Raw genomic sequence first — 20,352 nt, forward strand, 5'->3', positions numbered from 1 at the left:
TTCCAGGCTGTAATTCCCCAGCTCTCTAAATGTGTGTGGCATCACAGGTGCTGAAATTTGCATTTGTTCATTGAAAAGTTTTTACTCATCAAAGGATCGGGCTGGCCCGTGAGCGTTACCCTGACCTAAGCCACGGATTCAAACAGAAAATTCCGTGGCAGAGGTGCAGAATTCACCCTCGGCTCCAGCACAGCTGCCCCTGACAGCATCCTCACCTTGTGCTGTGGTTTTTGCAGGGCTCCACTCACCTGGACCGCCGCTCCATGCCTGCCATGGGCTACATGACACACACGGTGAGCGCGCCCAGCCTGCACGGCAAGTCGGTGAGTGCAGAGCACGGCTCCCCTGCTGCCCTCCCACCTCTGCAGCCAAAAAATCCTCACATCCAAACAACTCCTCACATCCAAACTCCTCAAATCCAAACTCCTCAAATCCAAGCTCCTCCATCTTACCTGTAGTGCTTAAAGCAGAAACAGCTCGAGCGAGAGCTTAATCTTAACCCAGTAAAGCCTATAGGACTTTTGCCTTTATCTGCAACGTGAACTGTCTGTTATTACAGGATTCAAGTTCTATTGTGTTTATTTGACCAAATGCAGAGTTAATTAAATAATTGCTTAATCATGTCGAGTAACTGCTTTCTGGGCACTGAGGTGAAAAATGTAATTATAGTTCCTCTCCCTGAAGACTGCTAATTTCCTCTTTACAATGTGTCTAAATACCTGCAGCCCGAAGAGCTAACATTGCTTCTCATTCGATTAAGGAGACATCAGGCTAAGTTGGCTAGTATAAGAAATTACACAATCGCTCAGTTACTGCAGCACTTGCCAACTAATTCCACCTATCAGGTCAGCTGCTGCGTGCCTCATCTGTGACATTTTGTGACTCTGCAAATGCTTCATGAGTGGCATGCTTGAGTCTGTGCTTCCTTGCCCATTCTTTGGTATTCTACAGTGCCCAGGTTGTTTGTGGTTTTTCTTTGCTTACTGTATTTGCTATAAAAGATGAGCGTTTTTTTCAGTTACAGGGTGCCAGTGCATCTGTTTCAAAGTGTCTCCTTCCTTTTTATACTGTGTATTTATACTATTTCTGAAAATGCTGCATCTTCAGAAATGTGGGTTGAAATACCATCTAAGTTAATTCTAAAGCAAAACCATTTTCTTTGTGCTGCTTTCATGGTGGGGTTGGCTCCCTGTGCCACATGCTGCATCACCTGCAAATTGAAATGCATCAGCCAGTCTGTACATCCATATGAGCTTGTAAGTGTGCCAGTTCTGCAGGTGAACATTGGTTCATAAAAGCTCGGGAGCCTCTTGGATCATCCACGGTGCTCTCGGTGGCACTGGTGTTATGAAACTTGGAAATGTGAAATCAAACACAAACATCCTCACAGAGCTCTCTGGTTCCTATCAGAGCCTCAAAAATGGAGCCACCTGGCAATAGAACCTGGTGACTCTTCTTGGAATTGGTGAAGGCTTTGGCCCAAAACAAAAGCGATTTTTTCGAATTGAAGAAGTTTCATTTCCTGATTACCTCACCTACAGAACAATTGCACTAAGATGGGTGGTAATAACAGGGATTTCTCCAAGAATGGGCAGACTTTCTAGTCAAGTCCTCAGCCAGTCTTACAAGCTGATCTGACAAGAATTGTAAGTGAACACCTCTAAAGAAATGCAAGTGTGATCTATTGATTTTATGGCATAAAGGGTTTTTCTTTTCTTTTTCTAACTACACATTCTCATTGGCTCAAAACTTGAGAAAAGGTATAGTTGTATTTTTCTTTCATTCTGAAGTTAATTGCACCCAGGTTATGAAATGCAGATGAAGTAGCAGTTAAAATTCTAGGAAGATTTGGGCTAACTACAAGTAGCACATTTGCTAAAGTTAAACTTTATTTTGTATTGCAAATATACCCTTCAAAGAGAGGAGAAATAACTTTGTTATGATTTCTGTGCATGTTTTCTTGAAGGGACTGTAATAAAGATGTTACTAGATCATTATAACTATAAAATTAAACTGATAGCAATTAAAGGTGAGGAAATTAAAAATAAGGATCAACTTGAATGCTGTTACTTAAAAGACAAAATGGATTGTCTAATCATATAAGTGAGATATTTTTCAGAATTTTTTTCACAAAACTTATTTCATACTTTCCCTGAATAGAGGAATCCATATCTTAAAATGAGTATGAACTGTGATCAAAAGTATTCTAGTGATGGAACAGATGATGTCTTCTAGTTACATCTGACATTCAGTCACACCACTGCAAGTTTTTCAGTGCAGGGCTAGTCAGTGGAAATTGATCTTGAAAAAGTTGCTTTTGAGAATGTATTGTTTCAGGTAGCTCTGTGTTGTATTAGAGGTGGAAACAAAAATCTAGATGTTGGGAGGGGGGCAATGAGGCAGTAATACTCTTGGGAATTATTTTGCCCATTTTTTAGCTGTAAATAGCAATATGCTGGTGGAGCAAATGTGCTTTTTTTTTATGTGCTCCTACTCTGTTATTTTGTTCTCTTTTCCATCTGTTTTCTTGTATATAGCAAATCAAACTATTCTGAAATGGTTTCTAACATTCAAATGTATTGCCATGTTTTTTTCCCTGTGGACTTACCTGAAGGCGGATGACACTTACATCCAGTTGAAAAAGGATCTGGAGTATTTGGATCTAAAGGTAAGATTTTAGACAAGTTTACTTCATTTTTTATTTTTTATTTTTTATTTTCAACCCAGTTGTCTTTTCTGTATCATCTTTGTACCTGAAAATGGTAAAGTAACTTTCTAGTCTGAGATGGAAACTGTTTTTTGCCTGTGTTGTGCTGAGAATATTTTGTGTCTTTTTAGCAGTGACTGTACAATTAAAGTGCAAACTCAGAAAATGTGGTTGCTTTAGTGTGTAAGAACAACTTGTGTTACTGGTACTGAGATCAGTGATACGTGGGTTTAGGGAAATCAGATAAAAAACCAGATTGAAAACGTTTCTCTGCTGTAGCATTGCCACCAATATGAAGTCAACACCTCTGAGTTAAAACTTGTGTTCCCTTAATCCAGCTTTTCCCCTTTAAATCTTCTTAAACTGACTTTTCTCTTATTTGTATCATGTGCCATATGTTCTTGTGAGAATGTGGTTAATTAGCACTGTCATTGTTTTTATGTTATTACAGCTAAAAGATTTCAAATGCACCCATTCATCCATACATCCATAGATAGAATCTGATCAAGGAATGTTATGAGGTGTTTATTTTTAAAAAAATAATTAAATATTATGCTGAGGGTCTTACCATCTCTGGATCTGGTACACTTGATGGTTGGCAATTTGAAAGCAAATCTAGAATACTTAATATCGGGTTTTGAAGGAGAAAGAAAGCAGCAAAAAGATATAATTGTTTTGCTTAGCAAAGTAATTTGCCACTTTCTATGGTGTGTGGGATGTCTTGCCATGTATAAATCATGTGGTGTTCCTGAAAATCCAGGTGAAGGGAAATTTGACACCTTGTGGTCTGTCTGGTTTCAGTCTTATCTGGTGTTTGAATTGCTGAATATATAACCAAGTCTATAAATGGAAAATATCAGTAGTACACACTATGCATAGATACAGTACCATACATGTATAAAGATACAGTATTTAGCATATAATACAGGTGATGTATATGTAGTCTAAATGATCAAATATGTAAACTGTTGGAATCATTAATAGACAAATTTAAAATTGGTTGGACACGTTTTGTTTTAAGCCTTGTCCTTGTTGTGTTCATGGCTTTGCCAAGTGTAGCTGCAGCCCAAGCCATCAGATGAATTTATGACAAATTACAATTTAAAAAGTCTCATTACAATGTGAGAATTGTTAATAATCACAGTGTTTTGTCCTTTATAAAACACAAATTTCACAGTTGAAGTGACCACAGGTCAAGCTTCTGAAAATGTGTTATGCTTATCAAAATTATTGGGAGGGGTTCTTAACTTTTTAGTGGGTTCTGTCCAGATTAATTTGTTGCAGTCTGGAACATGAGGAGATATTTGGTCTCTTGTGCCCAGGAGCTCCCTTTGTACCTTCCTGCTGCTGTAGCACCTGACAAAAGCAGCCAGAAATAAAAACCTGATGCTTCTGTGAAAAGAAACTTAATGCCAGTTGGGTTCCCTTTCGAAAAATCTTGACACTCAAAATGTCAAGTGTGTTCCCAAAGGAACGATGTAAATTTTCAAAATGGGCATTTCTTAATAATCCTCTTTCAGTCGTGGTCCCAGAAATGTGGAATTTCAGGTCAGGTTGCTGAGAGATTTAAAGAGACCATGTGGAATTTAAGGTGTCCTTGTATTGGTTACGTTTGTGTTTTGCCACTAAACGTAGCAATGCTTTGATTTGTGATGTGAGTTAAAAAGAGGAGTGCACTGCTGGAAATGAAGCCAATGATACAGATTTTAGTAACAGCAAATTCCCAGGTAATGTTTTTAATATCTTCCATTTAAGACACTGGGGGCTTAGATAGGAAACGAATTAGTTCAAATCCCTTTCGACTTCACTGGGCTTTGAATTAAATTAAACAATTTCAATTAGGACCAAACATTTTGGAACTGGAGTTAAAACTTCTTTTCGCTAAAGCCATTATTTCTAAAGATACTTCTTAGAGGTTTTGAAACAGCACTTTTGAAGGTGGAATTGTGATTGAGGAATTCACTGCAGAGTGCTGAGGTGTGACCTGAGAGCTGTGTGACCTCTCTGCTGGTGGAATTGTGAGCTTTGGGGGTCCCATTCCTGACATCTGTAACGAGCTGTGACTCAACTTTTGTTTGAAACAGATAGAAAATAATGGACCTCTGATCAACATGATATACAAAGTGCTAAAGAACTCAGCACAAGGGTTTCTATCCAGTATACATGTAAGACTGCTTGCATTGGAACGTGCTCATCCCATTGCTTTTCCCCAGTAGCACTCGGTGCTCTGCCTTTTACAGGTGTTTTTTTTGGTACACAGTAGTGCTTTCTTTCTGTAAAATTGCATTTTTACTTCCCTTTTTTTTCCACCCCCCTCCTCTTTCGGAGTCTGTATGCAGAATTATGGCTGACCTCAGTGTTTGGTTTCATTTTATCGTGTTTTGGAAAGTGAATGTGTCAAGTGGTGACTCCTGTGTGAATTTTTGACAATGTGAAAGCATGCTTGATCTTCATTATGTTACCATGTTTGCTGCTTGATAGTTAGCAAATTCCTTGCAGTTCTGATGATGTAATTTCAACTTATCCCCAAATGCTGTAGACCTGTTTTTATATTTATTCCATTGCTTTGGAAAAGGCTTTTGCATTGTCTTAGCTTGCAGGTAATTAAATATGCAGAATTACTGCTTTTGATATGCTGGTGTTTTATGTTTATATTTAATTAATTGTTGTGATTACATATAGGATTTAGCGTTTAAATAATTTCATTAATACTTTTGAAAGTAATTGTTGAAAAGAAAATAAAAAAACCTGAAAGCTTCTAGAGGCAATAAATACTATTGATTTTGGTGGTGGAGAAGTAATATTTCACCACAGAAAGGTACATGAGAAGTCTTTAAAAGGAGTCTGCCACTGGAGGAGAGAAGACAATATTTACCTCACTTAGAGTAAAATTTAATTACTTTTAAAAAGCTAACCTGATTCTATAGGTTAATAAGTAAAATATGTAGCTTCAAGTCTGGAGGTTGCCAGTTGGTAAAAAAGCAAAGTTCCTCTTAATACCCCTCCTACCTCACTAGAAAAGCCAACAACTTCAGCTTTTGTATCCAAATCTCTCTTACATTACTGAAGACAATATTGAGGTGAATTTTTCTTCATAAACTTTTGCCTGTATATGAATAAAATATGCTGTATATGAATACTGCTAATGACCAGGTGGTCCTGTGGTAAGATAGTATTTGCTCTAATGAATCTTTAAAAGTGTTCTAAAGAGGTAGTATTAAATCATTAGATTTTAAGGTTTTAAAAAAAATGTATTATTTAGGAGCTTTATTCTCTTGCTCTTTTCTTAACCTCATTTATTCCCAATGAGGGTCCTGTGTAGACAGTGGGAATAATAAACATTTCTACAGACACAGACTTGCCTTAATTTTTAAGGTTGATATGAAGGTTGGAAGTACAATTGAGTATTGTTTTGGTACTGATTCTAAAACTGTGTTATGTGAGAAGATCATCTCACCAGAAATGGAATATGAAACCAGTGATTTATGGAATGAGAGATTTGATAAATGACAGCCACATCAAAATAGATTAATTACATTTAATTCCACCTTAGCATTTTTATAGCAGCCTGTCTTTAGTAAAATCCACCCTGTGGTGAGGAAGATACTGTCCTTTGTAGAATCAAACACGTGCCAAAAGTTGTATTTTTATTCATTAATAAATGCTGCTATTGTTGCAACCTTGCATTTAAATGAACGATTCCATTTCGTTTGGCTTCCAGAAAGCTTTTAGAGCACAACTGTTAAAACGACTCGATTTTGCAGGAAAAGGACTTTTGTAACCATAGACCAGTGGGATTATGCTGTTTTGTACAGAATTCCAAGCTGCTGCAAGAGTTACTAAATAGCTTAATATAACTAGAAATCCCTTTTGTCAGCACTTCTCAAAAACTAAAGCCAGATTTGAAAGTCCTTGTATCCAAAATGTTTTTAATTTTTTCCTTAATAAAAGTGAATGTTTAATAAAAGCTTTCTTTTCACTGCTGAAGCATAATTAGATTTTAGTTTGCAATGAATTTCTTACGTTTTGAAAACGTTTTCCTCTTAGGTGACAGGACGTGACACGTTGAAAGAAAGGAGTACAAAACCTGTCAAGATTGCAGAAAGTGATATTGATGTGAGTATCAAACTCCATTTCTGCACTGATTTTTCTGGTTTTGCTGTGCAGTTACATGATTGTTATTGTGCTCCCTGGGCTGAAATGTTACAAGTGGATATTTTTGGTTTTTTAAAATCTACCCTTATGTATGATTTCATTTCCAGGTGAAACTAAGCGTTTTCTGTGAGCAGGACAGAATTCTGCAGGACTTGGAGGACAAAATAAGAGCCCTTAAGGAAAATAAAGTAAGTAGGTTAAAAAGGTGTTAGTAAAATAAAATAGAAACTTTTATCTAATCACAAAATATAAAATTGTAACCAAAAAATTGAATTAATGGATGCTGATTGTACTGTAGTGTATATATACTTCTATGATAACAAAAATTGGGTTTTATTTTAGGATTGAATTCCCACTCTGAGAAAAACATGTTTTTGAAAGTGAACATTTTAAACCCATCTGCTTCACTGCCTGTGAGCTATAGCTGTCAATAAACTGAGGTGGTTATAAAAATAATTTTTAAAAAGTATTAAAAAATACATCCTAAAATGAAGGTGCCGTTCAGGTGGATGCTTTGGAAGAGCCACTGTGCAAAATTAATTCCATGCTATTTACTCTTGGCTAAATGAATTGTTTGATGTTTCAGACAGGATTTTAAACCTTCCCATGGCTGTTTCAGCCCAGCAGTGAAGGAGAACCTGTCCTTAACCAAAGAGCTCAAGGGCTGTGGTAGGGCTGTCATTGTTCTGCACTGCTTAAGGGCATTTTTCTGAAACTGTAAATTACACTTTTGTACCGAGTGTAAACTGAAAAATCCCCCTCTCCCTGCTTTGTGTTTTCCACTCTTTTGGCTGCTCAATGGGAAGATTGAAGAGAAGAGATCAGATAATTTTGGATGCAATAGGGAGCTAATGTTCTTGCAGTTTTTGTTTACATGTGAGTCTCCAAAACAGGAGCCCAGTGCCAACCTCTGTTGGCTTTTAGGGAAGACTTGGGGCATGGAAAACACCTTCCATGTTCCTGCAAGTAGATGCATAAATTTCCATGTCAATGTTGTAAACTTCCTCCCATCTTCTTTGCTAGGATCAGCTGGAGTCTGTTTTGGAGGTTTTACACAGGCAGATGGATCAGTACAAAGACCAACCACAACATGCAGAAAAAATATCTTACCAGCAGAGACTTTTGCAAGAGGACCTTATTCATATTCGGGCTGAAATATCCAAAGTTTCAACGGTATGTGTTACAGGGTGCTTGCAGAAAACCCTCACTCAAATCCCAGTTAGACTGGAACTGTATTGGTCATTGGAGAGGGGAGTTAAGACCTGTTCTGAACAGTGTTGGTTAAGGTACAGGACACTAAACCAGACAAAAAAAAAATTAAAGTCTTTCCAGCTTTGCTTTTCTTTTTATTTACTTTACTTTTGGGGGCCTCCCAACCCCCCCAAACCAAACAAAAACCCCTAACCTTTTCAGTATGGCTTAAATTGCAAATATTTCAGCTAGTCCCTTGAAAATATAAATATGATCCCAGGATGTTTTTCCAGGGTGAAAGGAATTGGGAAAATCCGTTGATATTTCAGTAAAAAAAATGACCATTCATATTATAACTTGATAAGATTCAGATGTAATTTAATGCTGTCTTCACTCTGTTATTGCTACCTCCTCAGGAATATGAGACTGGCTCTTTGTAAGACTTTTTCTACAATTGCATGACCTACCCTATAGTAAGGTCTGATCTCTAAAATGGCAATATTATTTAAGTGTATCTAGTCAGTTTGTGCCTGGGGAAAATGTATGGAAATGTATCTGTAGAAAATGCTTTCACAGTCAGCATTTAAAATGTATTTGTGGGTGTAAATAGCAAGTCACTGTAAAAATGGCTGTACTGGTGCAGATTCTGTTACAAGTTTTGTGTCAGGGAGCTGGCCAGAGTTTTTTAATTACAGGTTCTTGACTTGGTCATGAAAGCTGTGAAGTGTTTTCAGGTGTAAAATCAAGCCTAAACAACAATGTAGACTAAAATGGGTTCTTTGCTTCTTTTTATAATAGAACAGCAGTAACTTCAAAACACTTTGGTGCTCGATTAGAGGATGGAGAAAGTGGTTTTGAAGTTAGCACTGTATTAGAGTATTCCTTCTGTTAACAGGAAATGGAAAATGCCTGGAATGAGTATCTGAAGTTAGAAAAGGACGTGAGCCAACTGAAAAAAGCCTTACAGGAGCAGATGAACAGTTCATTGGTATCTCAGGTGAGCCCATTCCAGGCTGGACACACCTGGAGTTCACATTAACCATACTCCAAGTTACCATCTCACAAGAGGAATTTTCTCTGCCGTTCTTGCAGTGTGTTCAGCTGTCCTGTAATTTATTTTGCAGAGTTCAGGCACTGTAGCAGCGTGGCTGTGCAGTGAAAAAAACCAAAAAAACACTGTATTGTCTTGCAGCACATGCAGTAGTGCCATAGTTTCTCATAAGTTGTCTATGCAAATTTGTCATCATTTTATTACGTTTTTATTACATGCTGACATCTTGACATTGATAACGTATTTAATTTATAAGACTGTGCAGGACTTCTTAGTCTTCCATTTATTTGATCTGACATTGTTGGCTTCTTTATCCGTTTTTAAGAGCATCAGTCACTGGTTGTTCTTGTCATTACTTGTTCTTCGTCATGTTCTTCTATTTATGGAAAATTTATCTCTGCAGATTGTTTTGTGAAGTGGAATAAGTGTTTAACAGCCATCAGTAATTGAAAGGCAGCTCAGTTTAAAATCAACTGTTCAGTTTCAAATTTTAAAAAGAAGCTTTGTTTGAAGCTTGGTTATTTTCTTTGCTGAAATGAATGTGGAATACCAGATTATTTCTACACACCTGCTTACAGCTGGTGACTTTATTCTCAGGGAATATTGGATTATTTTTCTTTTATGTGAACAGAACACAAGGAGCACAGTTAATGTATACATTTTTCTTAAATCTTAGTCTACTTTTCCAAATATCCTGGACTTAAAGAGGTCACTAGTTAAAATTTTTAGCTTGTTTGTTTGCAGTAAATATCTGATCAGATATAATTTGAAGCCTGTTTATTTTCACTACTAATGAATAAATATTTTGTATCAATGCAAGAGTTGTAAAACCTTTTTTGATTGCATCAGTCTTCAAAGTACACTTTCATTTACTTTTCATTTTTTTAGTTTCTGGAGTCAGAATATGTAATTGAGCTCAGCTGCAGAAAATATTTTAAAGAAAAAATCCCAGGGGAATATTAGAATAAAATAATCCTTGTATGAAATTACTTAGTTTAACAAAGGCAAATTACACCTTTAAACAAAATACACCTTTTTAGACTACTTTAAGATAAAATTTCCAGTTAGGCATTAAACATGCTTAAAATCCTGGGTGTGTGGCATGGGATTCACCAATACATATGGAAGGGAATGTGGTTTGCCCAGAAAAAAATGTTAATTCAGTTTGATTATCATCTCATATCACAGAAGTGATTAATTATAAATGCACACACAGCCATAAGCACATTATCAGTTGTATGTGTGTGTACTTTTATATATCCATACATATCAGTTTAAAAAAATGTTCCTGAATACCTATTTTAGAGATTCTAAGGGGAACTGATTTTTTCAGAAAGTACTGAATATTCTGAAAAACTATATTCCTTCAAGTAAGTCTCACTTGAAGTACCCATAATAGTTCGAATTTTTTTGATCTCTGCCCAAGGGCATGTAGACTCAAGATTGTTTATCTAGCATTTTCCAATAGCACTAAATTAATACACACTGTATTTAAAAAAAAAATGCAATCTTTATGGAATATTATTAAAAATACATTAAATTTGCAGGCTCGAGTTGCTGTAGGAGACCACTGATGTTGTTTCTGTGTAGCATTAATTAAGAGGTTAAAACCTAAATGTTTAAGCAGCTTGGTGAGAGGAAATCTTGCATTTTAGAATGTGGCTTCAATTGTCTCTTGCTTAAGGCTTGGGGAGGATCTGGGCATGCTGAATTTAACTCAGATGGGTTAATTTATCAGTGATAACTTTTAGTTGGTAAGTGTTTCTTCTCTGGCTTTATGTCATTCTAAATTATGTTTCTGTTTGAAGGAAGTTAGAGAAATAACATTTTCTCTCCAAGTTACCTTTTCATGCTTGCCAATAAAGTATATTTATACCCCTCTGTAAACAGCAATCTCGGCTTTCATAATTTCCAAATTAATTCATCTGCTTATCGTCCGACCTGGGTCCATTTTAGATCTAAAATATTCTCTTCACATCAATATTTAAGTAATGGGAAGAAATAATATTAAAAGATCTGGCTTTTCCACATTGCTAATCAAACATTTTCTGAGTGGTTTCAGAAGCAGGGTTTTCAGTGCAATGTAGTGGTTTTTTTTCACCAGTTCTGAGGCTTGCTTATTGTAAATCCATCATTTGGTTCCTTGTAGTATGATTAATCTCAGAAAAATGAAATGAAATGTGCAAATTTATGGTTTGTGTCCTGACAATCTTTCAAAATATGTCCAATCTATCGAGTGAGTTTACTACAGGCAAATAACATTCTCCATCATTTAAATGTTTGTGTTCTTGGCACCCTGTTTGCTGATCTGTAACCTGGCTGAACATATTTCCTGATTTAAGACAGAAAGTGGAAAGCAATTTATATGCCTTCCCTAGCTCTATGAGGTGTAACAGCTTTTACTGAAGTTTTCTTTCACCCTCAGCCTTATAGGATTAATTAGTAGCTATTTTGCAGCTCATGGCAAGTGATGAATTTCTGGAATTCCTGAGCAGTTTGTAAGCAATTCTTAACTGAAGTGTTTCACTGCCTTGCCTTTCTTTAATAGTACTGGTTTTACTACGTTTATTCTTGATTTTTGAATTTGCTGTTAGCAGGCTTTCATTAATTAGATGACAGCAGCTCTTTAGGATGATTGGAATGGCTTTGGGACATGCAGCTCGAGGCAAAGTCCAGTCTGTAGACAAAGCTTTTCTTTCTTTCTTTTCTTTCTTTTCTTTCTTTTCTTTCTTTTCTTTCTTTTCTTTCTTTTCTTTCTTTTCTTTCTTTTCTTTCTTTTCTTTCTTTTCTTTCTTTTCTTTCTTTTCTTTCTTTTCTTTCTTTTCTTTCTTTTCTTTCTTTTCTTTCTTTTCTTTCTTTCTCTCTTTCTCTCTTTCTCTCTTTTCTCTCTTTTCTCTCTTTTCTCTCTCTCTTTCTCTCTCTCTTTCTTTCCTCCTTTCCTTTCCCCCTGGAAACCCTTGGTAAAGCAAATAGGATGCAGGACAAGACCAAGTTTTGGAGCAGCAGCAATAATATATTGTTTTAACCTGTAATACACCATGGTCAGTAGGTCTAACAAGTCAAATATAAGCAGAAATTAAAATTGTCAGCACTTCTGAGTTTAGGGTTTTTTTTGCTTTTCTAATACAGAATGTTTCCCCTAAATGTATTAAGATGCTTTGTAAGGCTGCTTTAGCAGTCTTAAGTTTGATAGGTGTAGGATTTAAGAACAAATTTAAAATTAAAAGGTTCTGAAACCTCATTGTATATAGAACATTAAACTATGTTTTTGTAATCTGAGCAATATTCTAGAAAAATATGGATTTGTCCCTTTTCCTCGCCTCCTATAGGAAGTGTTCCAAGAGTCAGAAAATGCTCTAATTAATTTTATGGACAAGATGTGTTCGTTGGTGTTTTGTCTTTTAAAACTTTTTATTTTAAAATAATTATTCAAATAATTTCTAAACTCCTACGTTTTCATGTAAGTTCTGAAATAGTAGTTTGGTGGTATCAAAAGAAGGAAAGGCCTGTAATAAATTAAAACCGAGGTATAATTGATTTTTTTTTCCTTTCACTACGAACAACAGGAGAAAACACAAATACAGAAAGACTTGTGGAGAATTGAAGATGTTACAGCTGGCTTGAGTGCAAATAAAGCAAACTACAAAACCATAGTAGACTCTATAAAGAATCCAGGTAAGGAGAACATGCTGAAAAAATAAAAAATGTACCAGTACAGCTGAGTCTTTGGGTCTGTGCAAATGCTCTGGAAGTTTGTTCTGCTGCAGAAAATCCAGTTAATGCTGCTATTGGATGTGTCAGAAATCTCTGACTGAGCACATTAAGTTGGTGTTTCTTTGCTTGAGGTGACAGAAAGGTTTTTTTTGTTGTTTGTTTTCGAAGCTAAAAGGTAACAAGCCATAAAAAAACAGGGAACAACAATAACAATGATGGGCGAAATTCTTCAGGTTGCAGAAGGGATTTCTGTCACCCTTACCCTTACCAGTGTAGTATCTGTTCTGATCCTGTCCAGGAGTTTTTCTCTGTGTTTTTCCTCTGGGTTTATTGTTTTTTTTTTCCCCTTGGATGCTGCCCTTGCTGCAGTTGCCTTTCCCTGTTCAGGCAGGAGTTTGGTGGGCAGAGCAGCCTCAGCCCTGCCAGGGAGTTTGGGGGAATTTTTGTGTGCTCTGCACTGCAGTGGCTTTTATTGCTTTTCAAAGACGGGACCTAAGAGAGGCTGTTCACGCCTACTGTGAAATTCACTTTGTATTTAAAGTATCTCTCCTCATCTTTTCCATACAGAGATAAAACAGTTCTGGGATGGTCTAGATCTGTAGGCAGCCTGAGGAATGTGTGGCATGGGGCCAGATGTTCCTGGGCTGATTCCATGTGACTCCCAGGCTTTTCCTTCCTTTGCTCCCACTGTGCTCCACCAGGGATTTTATGGGATGATACTGAACCCTGTGGTTTTATTTTCGGCCTGAAAGACTTGCTGGATCCTCAAGAAACGTCTTGGTCTTATTTCTCCCCTAGAGAGGAAAACAGTGCCTTCGTTTTCTCAGCCTTCAGTGCCTTCCTTAGCAGCGTCCCTGGCTGGTGTGGAGAGCAATCGCTCGTTCGTGCAGAGCCCCCCGGGCAGCCCGGTGAAATCCCCTCTGGAGCTCAGGCTGTATCCTCAGCCCTACTTCCACACCAGGACACAGCACCAAGCACAGCAGCTGAAAAAAATCGAGCCACCCCTTCAGTCACCGGTCAAGCTCAAGCCAAAGGTTGTGAGTACTGCTCTTGTGAGTTTATTCAGCAGTGTTTCCATTATTTCTGCCAGGAGGAGTGGAATTTGGGGAGGCACTTGGGGTGTTTGTGTTGGAGCTGAGCAGCACCGTCCATGTGGAGCTGATTGTACAGTGGCCACAGAGTGGTTTAGAGCATATCAATACTCAGAGCCTTCCTTGGAAATGCTTTGTGCTTCATTTCTTGGGTCTTGCTTGGGCTTTAAAGCCTCAAGCTTCTGGTGTGGACAGAGGAGAGCACGCTGAGGCAGTCACAGAGAATTCACGTAGTGCACTGATCTTTATTTTACACTTTATACCAGACTGTTTCTGCTCTTTGCCAAATCCCTGTTGCTTTCCCGTTCCCAGGAAGATGAAGCACCGCCCAGACCTCCTCTTCCTCAGCTGTACAGCCCTGAGGATCAGCCCCCAGCTGTGCCCCCGCTGCCCAGAGAAGCCACTGTCATCAGACACACCTCGGTGCGGGGTCTCAAACGCCAGTCGGACGAGAGAAAGAGAGACAGGGAGCTGGGCCAGTGTGTGAATGGAGACTACAGGGTGAGCACCCACCCCTGAGCCCCTGCACCCCAAAATATGGGAGCCTTGAATGAAACACATTGGTGTTGTCTGTAAAATATACAGGCTTTTAGTGAATAGTCATGGTGTAGAATGGCAGAGACATAATAATGACATCATAATAATAATAATAATGATCTATGCCATATAATAATGGCAGAGAGAGATGCAGCAACCCACAAAGTTTTAGGGTTTGTTTTGGGGTTAGTAAAGCTTGCTGTCTGTGATTGCAGTTGAGCTGATGAGTTTGTGTCTGTGCAGGTGGAGCTGCGTTCATACATGAGTGAGCCAGAGCTGGCAATGCTGGGGGGCGACCCCAGCCACCCTTTAATTAGCCCTGACAGTGGATACCAGACTTTGCCTACCCGTGGTAAGCCAGGAATTCATGGAGTTCGTCTTGCTGTCTGTATAGGAGCTTTTCTCGTGTAGGATTTCCTGGAGATGATCTTTATCACCACATCACTGTTTCTAGATTAACTGCTCAGTGGAAGTTGAGAGAGATTTTGTGCATTGTTAATGGTGCTGTTACAGCCAAGCAGCCTTTGGCAAAGCAACTTAATTTATAAAGCTGAAAAAAAACCCCATAGCAAAACATGGAATTGGCTATTAGAATGTCTCTTGTATTTTTCCTCATATCTTTGCTATCTTTTGCAAGCTCCAGGTATTTTAAAAGCACCTATATTGCCATTAAAATGTAGCTGATAAAGTGTATGAATCAAGTGCCCCAGACATTACATCTGACTAACACTCCATCCCCACTGTGCTGTGGTCCTGTAACTGTTTGGGAGATGAGGATAGAGATGATATTTGGGCCTAAAGCAAATAATTTCTTAGCCATTCACTTCTTATTTCTTCATTTCTAACTGTGAATGTTAGGGTTTTATTTTCTTAATAGATGTGATTATTTGTACTGTCTATTTACTCTTGTACAGCTGAGTTCAACCTATCCCTCGTTTAATATAAGTTCCTAATTTATTATAGATTTTCTGAATTTTGATCAGTAGAGACCTAAAGTGCATTATATTTGGCTGAAATGAAATTTCATGCCTCTTATGATCTTCAAAATGTGTGCTCAAATAATGACCAGAATGCCACAGAAACAGTATAATACAATTAAAAAAAAAACCAAAATAACTGATTCTTGTCTTAATTTGTCTGTCATTTGATGTTAAGGCATTTTCTTTTTCCTTAAAAAGGTTTGTCTGGATCAACTTCCAGACTGCACCAGTCTTCTACCATTTCATCCTTTGCAACACTTCGAAGGGATAGGTCCAAGGTAAGTTTTAAATAAACTTCTGAAAGCAAATGTCTGAACTGCTTGAAAGAGTTAAGCCCAGAGTATATTTTGTGTAGCACGAAGTGGGATTGCAGTAGCCTGGGAGAGGACCAGGAGCTGTGATCTAACCAAGTCTCCAATTTTTCACTTTCTTAAATGAACTGGAAAACAGACAAAACAACTTACTGCATTTCAAATAGATTTATAAAACAAGATTTAGAACGAAAAATCAGCGCTACTAATAGGAAATACAGAATTGAAATATGCAAAGAAATGCAAAGCTAATAGAATAAAATTTAGTAATGAGCTAGGAGAAGGGAGTTAATTTTAATTTTTTTTTCGTATACTTCTTATAAAGTATTAATTACAACACGTGTTTCGTGTGCCTTGTGACTTCTCCAGGAGAGACCAAAGAGTGCCTTGGAACGTTTATACTCTGGAGAGCACCAAAGAGGCAAGATGAGTGCAGAGGAGCAGCTGGAAAGAATGAAGAGACATCAGAAGGCGCTGGTGCGGGAGCGCAAGAGGACCCTTAGCCAGGGAGAGAGGCAGCCTGTCTCATCTCGCCCTTTCATCAGGCCCGTGTCTGCAGACCTCGGCTCAGTATGTTAGATATGCCTTAAAAGGACTAAACTAAAAAATATCTTTGCATTTATTCTTTTTTTTTTTTTTTTTTTTTTTCCGTCCCCCCCCTCCCCACCCCCGGCAAGCGCTTTTCACTTGAGCGTGTGTGATGCTTCTGTTCCAATTAAATCAGATTTCCGTGGTATCAAATGAGGAGCAGGTGGTAGTTTTTTTTATTTGTAGGTGAGGTAAATAATGTAGCAGGTTCAGCAGGTAAGTTGGTCAGAGGTTAGTGACGAGTGGAGATGTCAGTGTATTGGGGTAATTGCAGAGCCATGATTTATTTTTTTTTTTTTTCCCCCTTGGAATTGTATTTAGGAAGTGTCAGAAGCTTGTACAGTTTTAAAACTGCTTCATAATGGAATGGGCCTTTTAGAATGTTCTTTCTCACCATGGGTATTTTTCCTTTTAATTCATAAATTAGCCTGCCAGATAGTAGGTGGTAATATCAGACCAAGGTGGTGCTTGTTTGTTCTTTTTAAAAAAGATGATATATGGATAATAAGTTTTAAAATCTAATCATGCTGATTAGGAATTTATTGAGGAGCTAATGTATTTTAATTGATACAAATTCTTCTTTAAAGCTAAAAGTGTAGAATATTCTAATAAGGCTCAAATTTAAGCTGCTGAAGAAAAGTATTTTTGTTGCTTTCTGAGAGTAAATGCTGTGCAGATGATAAGTTTCTAATGATACATTTTGGATACTAACCAAAGCAATTCTAATTGGTGAAGTTACCCAGTTGCTCACTTGGTGCTAAACCAGGATTGTACTGTAATTGCACTTATGCTGTGGTCTTTTAATTTATTTTTTTATTTGGTCCACTAGAGCTTTAGAATGATCACATTGTTTTACCTAATTCATTGCACAAGATCTCTTGCTTTTAAATTTGTCACTCATCATACCTAATGCCTCTTTTTTTTTTTTTTTTTTTTAATTTTGTTTGTTTGCTTGTTTTTAATTTGCAGAATTTTGCAGTTACTTTAAAATTTCTAACTGGACTACTCAATTTTTACCAGGCTTAATTGCATTTAGTACATGTGTGTCAATTGCTGGCATTAAAAAAAATCCTTATAATATTCAGCTTTTCATTCCCACTGTTCTGTAGCACTAATTTGCAGCTCCTTATTTGTATTTACTTTCACAGTAAATACGAGTGCACTGCTTGGAGACATTCATCTGTTTTGTCTTCTGTTTTGCAATCACAGATTTTTTTAAAGACAGTGCATAATGTTTGAGAATTGTAGTGCTGCAGTACCACTGTTACTTTCATGCTTTAATTGGAAGAAATTAATCTGAGCTTCTTATGTTTTCTGACTCACATAACATATACAAGTCGAATTGAAACATTTTCATAACACTCATTATTAACATTTGTGGCAAACGCTTTCTTTATAAATTTGGGTGCCATCTTGGTCTTTTTCTTGCTGTAAAGAATTAAAATAGAATTTTTCAGCCCTAGCAGTGTTTTGTAAAGGTCATCTCTTGTACCTATAGGGCTTTGATATGCAGAAGCATGTTTGATAGCACAATTAATTACAGCATTACAATTATTTAGCAGCCAGAATGGCAACCAGTTAAATGTATAATTGAAGTGCTGCTCAGTGTGTAACATTTGCTTTAAACATACATTGTATGTGTAATTCTAATTTTTAATTGGTCAGCTCTCAAGTGTAGGATGACATTTTAAGTATTGATCACAGTACATGAATTCATTTGTTATATACAATGCCTTTTTAATGTAAAAGTTGCAACATCAAAGCCAATAAAAGTACTGCTTCGTAAGAGTGGTTTGATGTTTTTCTTACCCATTATGTAGCAAGAACTTGAAAATGATCCTGTGTATTAAAAATATACTATATCAATCAGGCCTGGTTCGAATATGAGTAGAAGAATGAGTTTGGAGTACTCAGATGAGAAAATGTTCTCTTCTCTGTTGAATTCTGTAACATTTTAATTTTTGAGATATAATTGTCTTTTACCTACTTAACTTTTTAATGTACATGGAAGATTCTTCTGAGTGAATTCTGAGAGCTTGTGCATGAATAGGTTTCAATTGGATTTATTAATGCAAGTGACATAATAAAGTCTAAGGACTTCACATGGAGTTCAGACTTCATCCAAAACAAGCCAAAGATTTGTACCAGAAATACTGGAGATATTTTTAAAAAACATAAAAGTGGCACATTGTCCTGTTGATGCCCTCAAAACCTTGAGGAGATAATTTTGTTGGTTTTGTCCCTTCTTTTCCCTACTGCTTTTAATGTCATATATGGTAAAGTTGCTCAGATCTCCTGGATGGAATGATGCTACAGCTGAACTTAATTTTTTGAACAAAAAGGTGTTGGCAGTGTCCTTAAGTGTGAGTTTATTGGTAACTGTGTTGTGTGTAGTTGTGAAGGGACTGCTGTGCAGTGACTTTGGCTACTCTACATTATGCAGCTTAGTTTAAATATGCCAAATTTAAATATCAATAAATATTTAATAATTCTGATTTATATTGCTGAATATTTACCTTTTAAAGACTGTGTGGAAGAACTTTCTCAGGGAGCTAGACTCTGCTTTTAGTAAAGTCTGAATAGCTTAAAATCAATTATTTCTTAGTTCAAGACAAATTAACGCTAATACACAAAACATTCTCAACTTTAAACAGTAGGTGTTATTCTAAAAAGATATATAAAATTCTCAGGTTGTGATTCTCAGCCAGCACTGTAAATAGCTTTTCTGTGTGATGGTTCAGAACCACACAGCCCTGCCAGGGACCACTCTGTCAGCTCTGAGTGTCACTGCCATCTTCATCAGCAGATGGAAAATTGGGATTAATAAATTCCTTACCATTTAATACTGCTGAACACGTGAAACTGAACAATACCCTGAATTGCTCACGGCATAGCTAGAGATCTAAAGTCCCACCTGTACGTACCAAGAAATGCAGTTGGATTTTCTTGCATGCTTGCCCTGCTGATGGTCTCAGCAGAGGAGCATTTGCAGTAATGTACATTGCTTTGTGGTGAGCTGGGCACTGTGGTTGAGTGCTGTTAATTGTTTTGTATCTATTACCAGTGGAAACGAGAGCAAGAATTTGATTTGCAGTTACTTGAGAGGGCAATTCGTGGAGAAGACAAGGATGAAAATGAATGGTTAAAAGTTCAGCCAGTAGCAGTGACAGAGACAGACCTGGAGCCTCAAGACTATGATTTAGATATCAGCAGAGAGGTAACACTCACAATCTTTTGCCTTCTATTCTCTGTTTCTTCAATATTAACCTTTCTAAGTTTTAGGCAGTGAATTCTCATCTTTTCTTTCAAAAGTTAGCTGGAAGTTTAAACTAAAAGGAGTCTTTTTGGGTACTGAAAATTCATGACCTGGCATCTTTGTAAGGTTTGTGTTTGTATTGTGTTTTATTAGAAAGAAAAAATTGAAAAGTTGGCTCTACTCTTTGAAATATACATCTTAGGCTTTATAAAGGGAAGAGAAATTAAGTCAGGAAAAGTTCTATAAATTGGGAAAAAAAGACGAGAAGACAACATGATGAGTATTTAAAAATGAGAAACAGGAATGAAGGGAAACGTCGTTCCCCAGAGCTCCCTTAGTGCTTCTCATGTTGGCTGGCAAATGACGACAGAGAAGAGGAGGCAGTGCTTGCTTTGGAGTTTGAACAGAAAACGCATTTCTGTCGGCTTTTGGAATGGCTTGGTCGGTGTTCTGGGTCTTTTCTCAGCCCCAGCATCCAGGAAATGTCATTTTGAAATGCGATTGAGCCATCTGGTGGGAAGGAGAGAACACAGCAAGTGGGAAGAAGGGGGCACCTTGTGCTGGCTTAAATGCCATGGGAGATGGCAGACCAGTCAAAACATTCATGATAATTAGATTAATGAGCACCTGTACTCTTCTGAACGCTGTTGGCAGAGTTTCATTTTGCAGACACAGGGGTTTGTAAATGGTTTGCTCTGTGAGCTGTCTGTTGGGCTCTATGAATGAATGTTTCTTTCAGCTGTAAAACTTTTACAGAAAACACAGGGCTTC

General features: G+C 37.3%; 1 protein-coding gene across 18 annotated transcripts in view; it reads left to right on the forward strand.

The window, feature by feature from the left end:
* PLEKHA7 (pleckstrin homology domain containing A7) overlaps positions 1-20,352 on the forward strand; it is a 135,224-nt gene that overhangs the window by 106,101 nt on the left and 8,771 nt on the right. For 6 of the 18 annotated variants that reach the window (XM_088175642.1, XM_088175647.1, XM_088175654.1 and 3 more), the window contains 15 exons: positions 237-323; positions 726-845; positions 2,615-2,668; positions 4,792-4,872; positions 6,755-6,823; positions 6,970-7,050; positions 7,886-8,035; positions 8,949-9,050; positions 12,671-12,779; positions 13,617-13,870; positions 14,222-14,410; positions 14,690-14,798; positions 15,625-15,704; positions 16,107-16,307; positions 19,390-19,542. In XM_088175642.1, coding sequence (XP_088031768.1) covers positions 237-323; positions 726-845; positions 2,615-2,668; positions 4,792-4,872; positions 6,755-6,823; positions 6,970-7,050; positions 7,886-8,035; positions 8,949-9,050; positions 12,671-12,779; positions 13,617-13,870; positions 14,222-14,410; positions 14,690-14,798; positions 15,625-15,704; positions 16,107-16,307; positions 19,390-19,542 — 1,839 coding nt within the window. Of the gene's footprint in view, positions 1-236; positions 324-725; positions 846-2,614; positions 2,669-4,791; positions 4,873-6,754; positions 6,824-6,969; positions 7,051-7,885; positions 8,036-8,948; positions 9,051-12,670; positions 12,780-13,616; positions 13,871-14,221; positions 14,411-14,689; positions 14,799-15,624; positions 15,705-16,106; positions 18,112-19,389; positions 19,543-20,352 lie in introns of those variants that run through there. The other 12 variants (XM_088175643.1, XM_088175657.1, XM_014876280.2 and 9 more) reach the window with 10 other exon arrangements.

The sequence above is a fragment of the Sturnus vulgaris genome, chromosome 18, assembly GCF_052056855.1.
Source record: "Sturnus vulgaris isolate bStuVul1 chromosome 18, bStuVul1.hap1, whole genome shotgun sequence".
NCBI lineage: Eukaryota > Metazoa > Chordata > Aves > Passeriformes > Sturnidae > Sturnus > Sturnus vulgaris.